Here is a 14,206-nt window from a genome sequence, read left to right on the forward strand (position 1 = left end):
TGAATAAAGCATGTAGATATGAAGTTTCCTAGGAATTTATGAAATGCATAAATGCACATATCTAGAGTTTGATTTCTCTCTGTATTATAGATTACCAAGAAATAGCCCAATGGGATACTAATTTATTCTTATGTATTTTTCAATGCAATTTCAATGAGTATTAAAGATGCACTGACAATTAGCCTGATAAATATTTCAAGGAACAACTATTCCAGCAGCTCTGCCATTTTAGACGATGAAATAATCTGAAAATCATAAAACTCAAAAGGCATAAGAAAGAATAAGTAGATTGACAACTAATAGGCAAAGCATTTCCCCACTGAAAAGCTTGAGAGGAGGAACTCTGTTGTTGATATCGGCTGTTTCCACATTAGCACATAGTGTGGTATGACAAAAGCAGATCTGTGGAGGAAAGCAGCAGGTGCTGCAGGTCTGACATCCACATTATTTGAATATCATCAGGATTTTGCGATAAAGACTCAGACATTTTTCATAGGTAAAAATAGCTATTTTACCAAGTATACTTTTTGTTCTTTAGAAATGAAAGTGATATGAACAGTTCCAAGAGATGCAAAATTTCAACATCTCAAGGTTTACCATAAGCAGTTTATTCACCTTTTGCATCTCTTGTAGCCAGAAGCAGTTGATCCAGTCTGTTAAATTTAAAAGCCCGTGCACTTAAACAATAAGAAGACTTGAAAAGGGTTACAAACTAGCCTTCCTACGATTATTAAACTGGAAAGTGTTTAAAGTACAAAGATATGCCTCAGTGACCAGCATTGTTTCCTGAATGACATAAAAGGTCAAAATGAAGGAATGGGAAAAAAGCAAAGGAGCCATGAGGCTTACAAGCAAGTACAAAGCTTCCCCTTTCTCCAAAGGTAAAACAGGAGGCAGCAAAAAGTGCAAATTTAGGAACAGTGGACCAAACCTGCAACAAAGTACCAAAGGCTAGGACCTGGCTCTGGCCACCACAGACAAGGTAGGAGACACAATATTTAACGGGAAGTGGAAAAGTATTCCCCATGAAGGGGGTAGCAGACCTGGCCGGTGGGATAATGAATGCCTGCTGTGCGCTCTCAGATCTCCAAAACCTCAGGGAGATGTGGGAGACACAGCCGTTCCTGTGTCCCAGAGAGATGGGACCTGTTGTTCAGTCTCTCTGTGCTCTCGCCCACCAAGCAAGCATGCAGTGGAAGGGTGCAGGTGCTCCAGGAGCCCAGCTGGACCCTGTGCTCTGCCTGAGCACCTCTGCACTTTCACCTGGCAGGTTTCATTTCCCAGGCACAGTTCTGGTTCTCACGCCAATAGGCAGCCGAGTGTATTTGCTTTAAAAAAAAAAAAAAAAAAAAAAAAAGCCAAAATTTTAACAATATTAAAATGCTCCAAAAGCTTTTATCTGAAAAAAGACAAAAATAAATAAACCTTGAAAACATCCTTGTTGCTACTGGCATTTTTGCCGTAGCCTTCCAAATGCTTCTGGCATTTTTGTTTTCTGAAGAATTGAGACCCTGTTTCTCTGACAGAGTGCTGTGCAGCACCAGACGGAAGGCTTGGCAGGCAACACATGGGGGGCAAGACAAAGTCTGAAACCTTCTGCACCTCTTGGTGCCCACCTCCAGCAAGCACAAAGAGAGGTCCAAGAGCCTCCCAGTATGAGGAGACATTGGTCCCCATGCAACATGGAAACAGTGCTCCTCTGTGGGACTTGCCATACACTCCCATTCCAAGCGTCTCATCTGCACCACAGTACTTTCTTTGCACATTAATGTGCAGTAATCTGTCTCCATGTCCCTTGAGATCTTCCTCTACATAGAGCACAAAATTACAGGGCAACTGAGATTGGAAGTGACCTCTGCTGATTGTCTATTCCAGGCTCCCCCCTTCAAGCAGGGTCAGCTACAGCAGGTTGCTTGGTACCATGTCCTGCTGGGTTTTGAATATTTCCAAAGATGGAGACTCCCCAGACTCTTAGGGTAACCTGGCTTTATCTCCCTCCCCATAAACAAATATATTTTCTTATGTATAAATGGAATTTATGCTATTTCATGTTGTGCTCACTCCCTCTTGCCTGTTCAATGGAAAAAGTCTGGCTCTATCTTCTTTTCACCCTCCCATCAAGTAAGTTATGCACATGGATAACATCCCCCCTGCACTTTCTCCTCCCCAGGGTAACAAGTCCCATCTCTCCAAGCCTCTCCTCTCATGACAGATGTTTTATTCACTTCATCATCTTTGTGGCTCTCCTCTGGTTCTGCTCCAGTGCATCCATGTTTATTTTGTACTGGAAAGCCCAGAGCTGGACACAGTGCTCAAGCGCTGGGCAGAGGGGAAGGATAACCTCCTCTTACCTGCTGGCAATGTTTTTTCTAATGCAGCCCATGATGCTGCTGACTTTCTTTGACACAAGGATACATTTCTAACTCACAGTCAGCTTGGTGACCCTAGGACCCCCAGTACCTTTCTGCAAAGCTGACGAGATAGCATGGAGCTTTGTGCAGTGACATTTCTCCTTTTCTCCTTTTCTCCATCAGTCTTTTCCTGCAGAGGAGGCAGGAAACATGCCAAAAGAAAAATGCTATTTTTTCCTGGGAGCATGTGCCAAGATAAATGGCACGCTGGGCAGCCTTCCAGTTAGCGGTGGGAGGTAAAGTGACAGGCACGGTGAGATGAGCAGTGCTAGTCACAGGCTGCCACAGTCTTCTCTGTGGGAAGGGCCCCTGCTAAGTAAGCTCCCATATGGCACAGCCAGTAAACTAGTTGTGCCAGCGCCAGTGGCCACCTGTCCTGCACCATGTGTATGCTGGGTGTAAGGGCCTGGTTACCATGCTGACTCTGTGGGACCCAGTGAGGTAAGGCCATGCACAGCCTCACCCCGGCCATTGGCTGATCCCAGGGACTTGAGGGATGAATAAGGGACTTCGCATGTGCTCTGGTGACTGATAAAGGGACTGCTGTGTGCGCTGGTCCAGAACCTGTATAGCAGCAGACCCTGGACATGGCGTGCACTGCTGAGCAAATCCAGGAAGTGTGAGAAATTTGTGACCAAAGTCATCATAGGATCCTTCTGAAGATGCCTTCACTGGAGAAATCCACTCTGCCAACAGTGAGGTATGCACATCTGTGTCACAGTCTGTGAATGATCAAGGCAGCACTGCAGGCAACAATGCCCATCTCTTCCAAATGGCACAGTGCTGCTGCAGAAAGGTGCCAGGTGGGCTATGAGCCTCTGTTCAAAGGAGCTTGACCAGACACCTCATTTTCTTTGTAATTTGTACTTTGTCCTACCGGACAACTGAGAGAGAAACCATCGTTGATAGCTACAGTGCCAAGGTCTGCAATGGCAACTAACTGAACAATCACTGGCAGTCACTCTGAACAAGACAAACATGAAACAATCAACATGCTCCCTCCTACTGGCAAGAGTAGCAGCATGGATGAGAACAAAATCTTGAGTTCTGCGTGGGTTGTTATGATTGGATCAGAGGCTTTGGTCTGTGAGCTGACCTGGACTTCATATCCTTTTGGAAAGGCTCAAATGTCCAAAAGTCTGTTGGTTTAGGGACAGCTCCACAATGAAATGCCCAGCAGAGCAAAGGACAGCAGAGCCTTAGCTGACCTCTTTCTTGGGACAAGCATTGTCGAAACAAGGACATGTGGCAAAACACATCCTTTTATGTTTGTGCTGCATTACACAGCTGTGCTGGACAGGGCAATCCATTATCTTTCATCCCAGGAAGCATTTCAACTATAGGAAGTTTTGCTTAATCTCACTGGATTCCATGACAGATCTAAAGTTGCTGAGTAGACTACGCAGTACCTCTTACATCCTTATTATTCTGTGCTGATGGCTGATCACGATCAAGATTTTTACTTGTGGAATGATTTTGTTGCTTCTGCAACTTGCTTTACATTAATCACTCATTTGACCAATAAAAAATAGAAATGCTAACAGAAACAGTAACTTGGGTTGTCCATGAACATGCTTCTGGATGAGTGTGCTGCCCCTTCTCTACTGCAAAACAAAAAATTCCTTTCATTAATGAATATATTCAACTCAGAAGTATTTTGAAAACCATGCCATTGCTAACAACATAAATGCAGCAAATTGGCTCTTATGAAACAACTGTACTGACTCACTGGACACCTTCGTAGCTGCTAAGTTACAGCCTGTCTATGACAATCCAAATGTGATTCAGGTAGATGGTGCACAAATGCAGCCAAGGTGGCTCCCATATGGTGAGCTGGAGCATACTGCTAGACAATTTGATTGTCAAGGAAAAAGATTCAAGGCATACTCAAAAATTAGAAGTGACAGGGTAAAATATATTGTCTAGTCCTTTGACTTCTGAGCTGTAAAGTATGCAACAATGGACCATGGCTGTGAGTGTTAAAGCTTGTTTGAACAGAAACAAAGCACTCTTAAGCAGGAAAGGCAGAAGAGGCAGCAGCCGCAGGAACGGCTTGCAGTTGTGGCAGCACCCCCAGTTGTGTGATTAAAGGCATTCACCACGAACAGACATTCACCCATTTGACCTGTCTTTCCACCAGCATGGTGATATCATTTTCAGCTAAACACCCTCACAACAGTGGTGACCAGCTTCCATACTGCTCCTGTGAGGGAACAGCTCATTCTCTTCAATAGATTTGCAGTCATGGGCCAAAATGTGAGGCAAGGTCTAATGACCTTTCCTCAAATGCACTGTCACTGCATAGCGATGCCTGTAGCAGACTGGCCTGGGCTACAAACCATGCCATGTAAAGTACTAGTTGCACATAAGTGCACCAGTCCAGATTGAGGTCTTCACGGTTATTATTGCACTAGCAACTTCATCTGAATGGGATGACTAAGGACTATATTAGGGAGAAAGTTACGGATGATTCAGAGGCTTTCCACCTGCATAGAAAACTAAAAGGGTTAAGGAGTCCACCTCTTCACTCCAGAAGCATAATTTGTTCTAGACAATTTCAGAGGCATTTTGTGTATTGACTTTGGATTTCTGTTTTAAAATCACATGGCATTTAGAGAGGTCAAAGCAGTTTCTTTTATTGCCTGTTCATTCTTTGATTTCAAAGAAATTATGCGACTGCTTTATGCTTGCTATTGTATATTATGACTGTCCTGCAGACCATGAATGTTTCTTTAGCTGGTTTGTTCACCTGATGTTCCATGAAGTTACTTGTGGAAGATCTGTAAGAATAGTCTCTGTGTGTACAAAAGGCAATTTTGAACCTAGCATCTGGTGCTATGACCTGTGGAGAAGGAAAAGAACAACTCTCCTTAAATCACCCTTCAAAATTTTAGCAGCAAGTTCAAATCCTTTTCTGGTGGCATCTGACTGGGGTCTAAATATCCTGATGTCTGAATTTAAAAAGCAACAGAAGCTTTGTCTTTCTTCTCTGGTCAACCGCTCTCTCCCCAGCACAGCTTTCTTCAGCTCTGTAGTTCTTCTCTATACAGATGCTCTGAATATTGCTTTTGAAAATAATTTGTATTCCCATAATATGCTCACTGATGGTTTTGTTCCACTGATGTGCTCTGCAGACTGTGACTATGTCTGAGTTCCCTGAGCTAGATTGCTCTAGGATAAAAAACTGTGCGCTGTGAAACACTATGTCTGTGGTCTTTTACAATGCAGGCTTTAAGTGGAACCAGGCAATTACACAGAGGTTTTTGCAGAATAATCTATTTCAATATTATTAAATTTGGCAACTAACATTTGAAGGATGTGCTCTTTCTCAAGTTCCTTGGTAGCAGAAGTTTCTCCATTCCTCAGCAAGACTTCTAGATTTGGGAAGAAAGACGGGAGAGAGAAAAGTTGCAATAAGTATAGTGTGGGCATACCATAGCATATGCTGATCTTACCAAATTTTTTGAGTTCACAGAATGGTGACTCTGAGAGGGATCTGGCCTGTCAGTACTCATTACAGGGAAATAATAAGGAAATTAACTTAAAATCCTTTAGAGACGTTCTGCAAGACTGAATTTATCATGCTTTTGTTTTATATTCACTAGCTGTGCTGCACTATTTGCTGCCATAACCAAATCATACTTTCTGTTCAAGTTCCAATGAACAGCTTTTATCATTATTTTTGCTTCAGCCATTTCAATATGCTCCTTCCTTTTCTGCCTGGTTTCACACGCTATGTTGAATGAATCTTCCGTTCTGGATATTTTAGGGTAAAATCCTTTCATTCAGGCACTATTATTTTTTTTTTAAAGAATGGACTTATTCCAAGTAAAAGTGCATGTCTGACATTGAGCTCCATCCATCACTTTATTTGGTAAACACAGAACAGGCAACATGGGGCGTGTCACGAAATTACACATGATATATTTCAAGGAGTTCAGCAAGTCTGCCCCAAGTACAGCTGAGAAGCTGTACTATTACCTTCACAGGTGAACCTGATAAGGTAAGCATTTCTTTCAATTATGATTTAAATTCTAATCTGCAATTTAAAGAAAAGTTATCTATTACAAAACTTACAGAAAGATTGATGTAGCCTCATTTTTATGACCCTCAATATCAGTTGAAGAAAAAAATGATTAAAGGATGCCTTCTGCAGAAACCTCATCTCACCTTCACATGTGTGTTCTGCATTATTTTACTGTTTCACATTCTGCCATGCATAAAGTCAAAGTATTTGTTTGTACGAACTAAAGCTTTGTTTACTAACTCTTCCACATTGAAAAGCTGATGATTCGTTATGACAGCCTTTCTTCCTTCTTCTTCTATCATCTCTTTAATTTTACATTTAGAATTAAAAGACAAAATTGAATTTGTTTAAATTCCAGAGGATGCAAACAAAGGTCAGTTGCAGGTTTTATGGAAGGTATTGTCTGAATGAAATTAAGGAATGCAGCATGTTCATGTGACCCCAGCATACTGCAGCTCTGTGTTATATTTAATATCTTTAATAGTTACATTTTCTAAGACAAAAAAAAAAAAGGCATTTGCTTAAAGTCTAAAATATAATACTAGCAGAATTGGTAAATAAACAAAAAGTCTACTGTATATCGCCTATATAAGTGGTTCAATTTAGAGAGTGATTGAGCATCCATTCTAGCAGAGGAACAGCTAGATGTTGTTCAAATTGTCCCACCTTAAGAGACGACTGTCACATGAATGCGCTGATTCCATAGGGACTGTGATACATATGGCAGAGCATCCTGGATTTTGTTCTCTAGCAGCCACAGAGGGAAACAAATTAAAGTTTGCACTGCTTGAAGATCCCCAAGAGCTCAAGAAAATTCCACCCTAGCAAGGTTCTCTCTGCTTGTGTCAACATGTGGGAAGTTATAAGTGGTACTAACACTTTACTGCTGCATTAGACTTTACAGTACCGTATTTTCTACTCTGTGTTGTCTTCTTTATTAAAAAATCCTTCCCTTCAGTGTCAGATGAAATGCTAGGTGCTGAAACCACAGGGAAAGTTTTACAAGAATGTCAAAAAAGGGCAGAAAAAATATTTAAACACTAAAGAGGTGAAGATGTCTGCAAATTAAACACAAAGCTAAACAAGCACTGTCTTATTAAAAGGTGAATTTTATGGAAAAGGTGATAATGAAAATTGAAAAACACTTTTTAAAAACAGAATGAGATATAATTGAGTCAACAATGAATGGAATGTACTAGTTATAGATGTTTGTCATAAACTGGATGAATTTTGTAAATCATTTGCAGTCTCCATTGCTGTGCCTTCATTATCCTACTTAAAAACATGAAGGTAATGTCACTAACATTGGAGACGTCTGATAAAGTAGTGGTGTAAGAACGTAGCTTCTGTTTATACTAGGCTGAAATTAGAGTACATCTAGTAAAACTTATGCTGTTGCTTCAGACTTGCACATTGTATACTGGAATTAGTTGTAGTTTGGATCATAGAGGGCTGATCTGTTAACTGATCTTAAAAGTGATGTTTAAAACTATAGCGAAGAACCTGGTTTGGAGTCTCAAAAATATTAAGATTCTGAGAACAAATCTATATGGGGTTTTTTCCTTAAGAGGTAAGACTATTAGTGAGCTTCTTTCAACGTAACTAGTATTTTTTGCAGTATTTTCAGCAATATGGTATACACGTACAGAGAAGAAGAACTCAAGTTTCAAACAAAAGAATCACTGATGTAAGCATAACTGGTAACTATCCAGCATTTTGATTGCTCATGAATCCAAAAGTGTGTCTGTCTTTTAAATCCACACCACTGGAATCTGTTTGCTGAAAAAAAGCCTGTGCACCAAGGTCAGAGGTTCAAGGGCACTGACTTTCTTGCATTACAATTAATTTATTTCATCATAAGTCAGACTCTTTCTGTTTGCTTTAGACAACACTGATTTCACAATGGCCTCCATCAGTGCAGCAAATGCAGACTTTTGTTTTGATGTATTCAAAGAGCTGAAAGTCCACCATGCCAACGAGAACATCTTCTATTCCCCCCTGAGCATCATTTCAGCCCTGGCCATGGTCTATCTGGGAGCAAGAGGTAACACTCAATCTCAGATGGAGAAGGTAAGTTAGTCACTTACATGGGTGTAAAGTGACCTCTACTTGTGCTTGTTGTTCCTTCTAAGTAACATCACTGAAATATATTATCCGCTGGTGAAGTTCTCACCTGTTTTAATGCACAAGAAATAAGCCAAAATCACAAAGTGGAGAACTGAATCGAGAGTTATTTAGAGAAAATGCTAAAAAAAGTATGTATATTTTCACTATAAGGGGCAGTTAGTTTTGACTTAGGAAAAAAAAATCTCAAGGACAATAACAAAATGGATTACCAGTCAGCAAATTTTATTATATGATTTTTTTTTTCTAAATTCTGACACTTTCCAGATAATGTGATCAGATTTTTTTTTTAATATATAAAAAAGAAAAATCCCAGGAAGAGAGGAAGACAGAATATCGTTATCAGTACATAATATGTAACTCAGTTAATTTCTAGCCATTCACTAGAAAAAAATATATAAGCAAAAAGTGGTATTTACAGTTTCCAAGAAGGCCACAGAGGGCATGAAGTTGTTGCAAGCTCACTTGTAAATTTTTAGTTCATTTACGTTCTCAGTTAGCACTTTTTTTTCTGAGCTAACAGCTTTACCTCAAATATTGTGTGTAAATCTCAAATTCCCATAATTTTTGGTCATGCTTGTAATTTCTACCACTGGCATTTTCTCTTGCAGGTTCTTCACTTTGATAATGTTACAGGAGTGGGAGACAGTACTGACTCCCAGGTAGAGAAATAATTTAATCTCCCTTTCTGTCTTCTTTTCTCCTCAGAACAAAACTAGAACAGTTCTGCCTCTCCTCCTGGCAATTTCAGACCCTGTCAAAAACCATGGTAATGCTCTCAAACCAAGGAGACCTGTGGAGAGAGCAAAGAGGGTGTAACTCACCTATTTGTTAAAAACCAGTGAAAGGCGGCAGGTTGCACATCTTGCACCAGAACAAGTGATGGTGTGGGGCAGGATGCTTTGGGCATCAGGGTGCCTTCCTGGGCAAGTGCTGCTGGGGGACAGCACGTGAAAGGGGCTCAGCACCTGGAGCAAGTCAGACTTGCAGCTGCGAGACTCCAAAGCAGGGCAGAAAGATACTGGGCAGAGAAGAGTCCAGAAGTGTCAGTGACAGGAACACAACTGCAGTCTTACAAAAAGTACATTTCAGGGCACTTATTTGAGAAGAATGAACTTGTTGGTTCAATGTGCCATCACCACAGCACCTGCTGTCCCGAAGGTGACAGCCCTATGTCTGTGAGGGAGGACTCCACTGCAGCACCACTCTTAACTGACAGGGACAATTCTTTAGGGTCTTATTTCTTAGATAAGAAGAACCTAATGCAATGTATCTTCTTATTTTCATGTCATCACCTCAGTGTGGCACTTCTGAATACATCCACAATTCATTCAAGGATCTCCTCTCAGACATCACCATGCCAAATGCTACATATTCGCTCAAGATGGCTGACAGACTGTATATTGAAAAAACATATCCCATTCTTCAGGTGAGTTGTACTGTGACCTGACTTCAATGAGATTCCCCAGAAATGCCCCTGTGTCTCTACCCTAGAAAAACATCACCACCAAAAGCCCACTGTCTGTTGATGAAGAGGTGGTTGTGAGCCCTGGTGAGAATTGGTTCAGAATGAGTTTGAACCTTCCTGTGGCTGTTAGGTGGAGGCTAGGCAAAAGTATAATGGCATAAAATATGCCTATGTTGCAACACTCACAGGGAGTAATCAAGATTACTGTTCATTTGCTAGAAAACGGCTTTTAATGAAAAATGTAAATTTTAAGGGAAATGAAATAACATTTTATGACTTGAAAGCATGAAGACCGAAATTGTCAAATTTGGATTTTTTTCAAAGCCAAATAGCAAAACTTCCCAGTGAAAGGAAGCTTTGTTTTTGAAATCTAAGAATCTAAGAACACAGTATTCAAAACAAAAAGTGGGCACAAAGAGAAGGAAACAAACATTGCCTGTCCTTAAAAATGTTTGTTAAACTGAAAGTGTTTTGGTAAAACGAAGAAAATATTTCAAAATTTTAACTTAGAATCCTATCTGAAAAAGTGTCAGACCTAAATATGTGAAGTAGTCTTTCTTGTCCAGCTTTAAGATTCAGTTACAGGAAGAGAGCTGTGAGTGACATGTTCAAACACAGGGTAAAAGTTGACTGTTCTTTTAACCATTCTGCTTCATTTCACAGTCTTGCATTTCACATTTATACATTTTCAAGTTCTCATCAGTCTGACACCTGCAATCATTCTGTTTACAGGAATACTTACAGTGTGCAAAGAAATTCTACAAAGCAGGGCTGGAAGAAGTTAACTTCAAAACAGCTACAGAGGAAGCAAGGCAGCTCATTAATTCCTGGGTGGAGAAAGAGACAAATGGTAAGGACTGAAAAATGGGTAGCAGATATTTTCCCAAACATACCATAATCTATACCCTTTTCTTCCTCTTCTCATAATGTCTAGAAAAAGTGGGTCAAGCAAGAGCAGGTTGCTTATTGCTATGAAAACAAAGTTCCACAAAACAGCACCCCCCACCCCAATGCCTTCAATGCAGGCATTTGTGCACACCGGGCGGTGTGTCTTATCACTCTCTGCTCTGCTTCTTCCTTAAAGGACAGATCCAAGATTTCCTTGAACCAGGCTCTGTTGATGTCGATACTGTGCTGGTCCTTGTGAATGCCATTTACTTCAAAGGGATATGGAAGATGGCGTTTAAAGAAGAACACACTCAGGAAGTGCCTTTCAATGTGACAGAGGTAGGTGGGCATGGACACATCTTCTGGCCAGGACAGTTGTGGGCTCACACAGCCAGCAGTCTGGGTGTTACACATACAACCTGCTGCTGTCACAGGTCGGGTGATTTAGCTGGGTCCCTCACTGGGTCAGCGCCTGGGCCTAGGGCCAAGGAGTGTTTGCAAGAGCTGTGCCTGACCAGAGCACACCAGCAGGCAACAGACTGAAACGGAGACACAGCTCTTCTTCAGAGGCAACATGCTTGAAGATCGAGTCCTGTCCCTTTCAAAGAGCTTGTACTCTTGCCTGCCTAAAGAAAAAAATGCTGCCTGGTCATATTGTCTCACATTTCTGTTTTTGCAGCAAGAAAGCAGACCCGTGCAAATGATGTGTCAGAACAGTACCTTCAAAATGGCAGCGGTGCCTGCAGAGAACATGAAGATCCTGGAGCTGCCATATGCCAGTGGAGAGCTGAGCATGTTGGTGCTGTTGCCTGATGACATCTCTGGCCTGGAGCAGGTACGGCCCTGGCAGGGGAAGCAGAAGAGTCATGTAAATGGACAGCAAAAGGTCTGACAGCAGAAGTGGGACTTGTCCATTTACATTCCAGCTGCCCACCCCCCCGCTGTGCTGGGCAGGCAGGGGAGCACAAAAGACCCCCAGGTGCTACCGGGTGCTCAGGTAGGGACTGGCCTCTGGGGAGAGCCCTGGACTCTGTCTAATAAAATGAAGGTAAATGAGTGTAGTGCTGCTGTAGCCCTCCCTGCAGAAGAGGATGTTGCTATACGCACCCCATCTCCATTGGGTACCAGAAACAGACATGCTAGCAGGATTTTTTTTTACATTTTGAGTGATTTCAGTCTTCCAGGAGACCACTCAATGATTTGCTAAACAAGAAAAGTTTATTCAAGGGGAAATAAAAAACAGAAGTGATGAGGAAAGCATTCCAAGAGCTGACTAAAAGGAAAATGGGAAAAGTGGCATTAGAAAGGAACGAAGATGAGGGAAAGGATCAATAAAATATCTTCCAGAAGGAACAGTTTTGGGGCCATTTTGATGTGATGTTTTCAAGAACTGCATTTTCACCAAAAAAGCCTTGATCTGATGAAGAAATTTTCAGATGGCAAAGTTTTGCAGAACTTCATCAAGACAGATGAGATATAGGCCATAGTCAGGAGGAACCATACACAATAAACAAATACATTTACGATTAAGTACCAGTTCTATTGTGTACACAAAGTAAATGGAAAAAACCCAAAATAAGTGGTATAAACACAGCTGTTAAGGCCATTGCACTCTTGTCTCAGGCATTTCATTCCCTGCTTCTCTTTGCAGCTCGAGAACAGAATCAGCTTTGAAAAACTCATGGAGTGGACCAGTCCTAATGTGATGCAAAAGAAGAGAGTGAAAGTGTACCTCCCGCGCATGAAGATTGAGGAAAAATATAACCTCACATCTGTCTTAATGGCCTTGGGTATGACCGACCTGTTCAGCCCTTTGGCCAATCTGTCTGGCATCTCTTCTGCAGAGAGCCTGAAGATATCGGAGGCCGTCCATGAGGTGTACATGGAAGTCAATGAAGAGGGCACTGAGATGGCTGGCTCAGCGGGTGTGATGGCAGACATCAAACATTCCTCTGAGTCTGAAGAGTTTAGGGCTGACCATCCTTTCCTTTTCTTGATCAAACACAATCCAACCAATATCATTCTCTTCTTTGGTAAATATTGTTCTCCCTAAGGAGAAATAGAGCTGGAAATAATGCTCACCTTCCTCTCAGAAACAGACCCTCCATACTGTAGTATTATAGTATAATCTCATCTTTTCAATATTTTCTCCAAGCCTTCAATATCTAGGGAGATATTCTTGAAGAAGTGTGTGACTTTTCAGATCTTTCAGTGCAGGAATTTCTGCTCACACAACTTGTATTCAGGACTTACATCCAGGATTGAATGAGAATTTCAGAGGTAGTTTAGGAATATTTCCCATTGTCATTGAATAACTTGGGAGGGCCGGTGTTTTGATTTTTGTGAGAAATCTTGCCACTGCTATTGAGAATCTGTTTTCTCTGTAAGAGTTCTGTCACATAAACACAGCTTTCAGAATAATCCTGTTCTTTTTTGTTGAACTTGCTGGGCAGCCATCCTTAAATTGATGCCTGGACAACTTGCAACTGAAATTCTACACTTCAGCAAAGCTTTATTTTTCCAGGAATGCATTTGGGCTCCATTATGCTGCATGTACTATAAGGCTGTGTCTCTTGTTCTGAGGGAGCATACAGAAAGTCTACCATTTCTTCATAAATCATCATGTTCAAATAAAACATCTTCCTGGCTAATTTTCCATCTTCATTCCAGTGAATGATTTTGTGCATGTTAATTAGTGGTCCTTCTATTTATTCTAATAAAAGCATTGCAAACTAAACACATCATTACCTATTCTGGGTTACTACACCACACAGCCTGAAACATATGATATAGTGGGTAGTGATTATTGACAGAAGTGGTTCAGACTAGGATTTAGATCTTATTTTGAAAACCAGAATGTACCCATATATGAAGTCACTACATAGCTTAAATTTATTATTTTTTTAAAATTTTGAGCTTAAGCAAGGTAAACCCTACAGCTCCTATTCTTATCTTGAGCTTATCTCCATATGGCATATCAAATAACTACATTTTTTGAATTTGCTATTGCATTTCCAGATAGTTTTAAAAGATTTCCTCTAAGTGTCCTCAGTAAATATATCAAGGTGGTACTCAAGAGATATAACTTCAAAAACATGAGAAGAGTGTTTGTCTTAAAAGGTGGACTGCTTCAGCTCTCTAACACCCACAAGAATCATATAAGGAAATCTTTATTGCCTCTTGATGTAACAGTCCTCTAGAGATGTTATTTCCTATTTCACAGTCTTTAGAGGGAAGGTTCTTTAGGTTACAGTTTATCCAATTAAAAGATTATTAGTGTTAATTGCT

The 14,206-nt window shown here is 40.9% G+C and overlaps 1 protein-coding gene across 1 annotated transcript; it reads left to right on the top strand.

The window, feature by feature from the left end:
- The first annotated feature begins 6,372 nt into the window (after positions 1-6,372).
- LOC129202258 (ovalbumin-related protein Y-like) lies at positions 6,373-13,619 on the top strand. The gene is made up of 8 exons (XM_054814707.1): positions 6,373-6,414; positions 8,324-8,508; positions 9,174-9,224; positions 9,863-9,991; positions 10,763-10,880; positions 11,115-11,257; positions 11,598-11,753; positions 12,570-13,619. Exons 2-8 carry the CDS (start codon positions 8,341-8,343, stop codon positions 12,969-12,971), a joined length of 1,167 nt encoding a protein of 388 aa, XP_054670682.1. The 5' UTR covers positions 6,373-6,414; positions 8,324-8,340; the 3' UTR covers positions 12,972-13,619.
- The last annotated feature ends 587 nt before the right edge of the window (positions 13,620-14,206 follow it).

This window comes from Grus americana, chromosome 2 (genome assembly GCF_028858705.1).
Source record: "Grus americana isolate bGruAme1 chromosome 2, bGruAme1.mat, whole genome shotgun sequence".
NCBI classification, from domain to species: domain Eukaryota; kingdom Metazoa; phylum Chordata; class Aves; order Gruiformes; family Gruidae; genus Grus; species Grus americana.

Bases quoted from the DNA above. Each gene is read 5' to 3' on its own strand.
- LOC129202258 (XM_054814707.1), top strand. From the start codon at position 8,341: ATGGCCTCCATCAGTGCAGCAAATGCAGACTTTTGTTTTGATGTATTC. The intron at 8,509-9,173 runs GTAAGTTAGTCA...TTTCTCTTGCAG, and splicing joins CTCAATCTCAGATGGAGAAG to GTTCTTCACTTTGATAATGT. The intron at 10,881-11,114 runs GTAAGGACTGAA...TCTTCCTTAAAG, and splicing joins GGTGGAGAAAGAGACAAATG to GACAGATCCAAGATTTCCTT.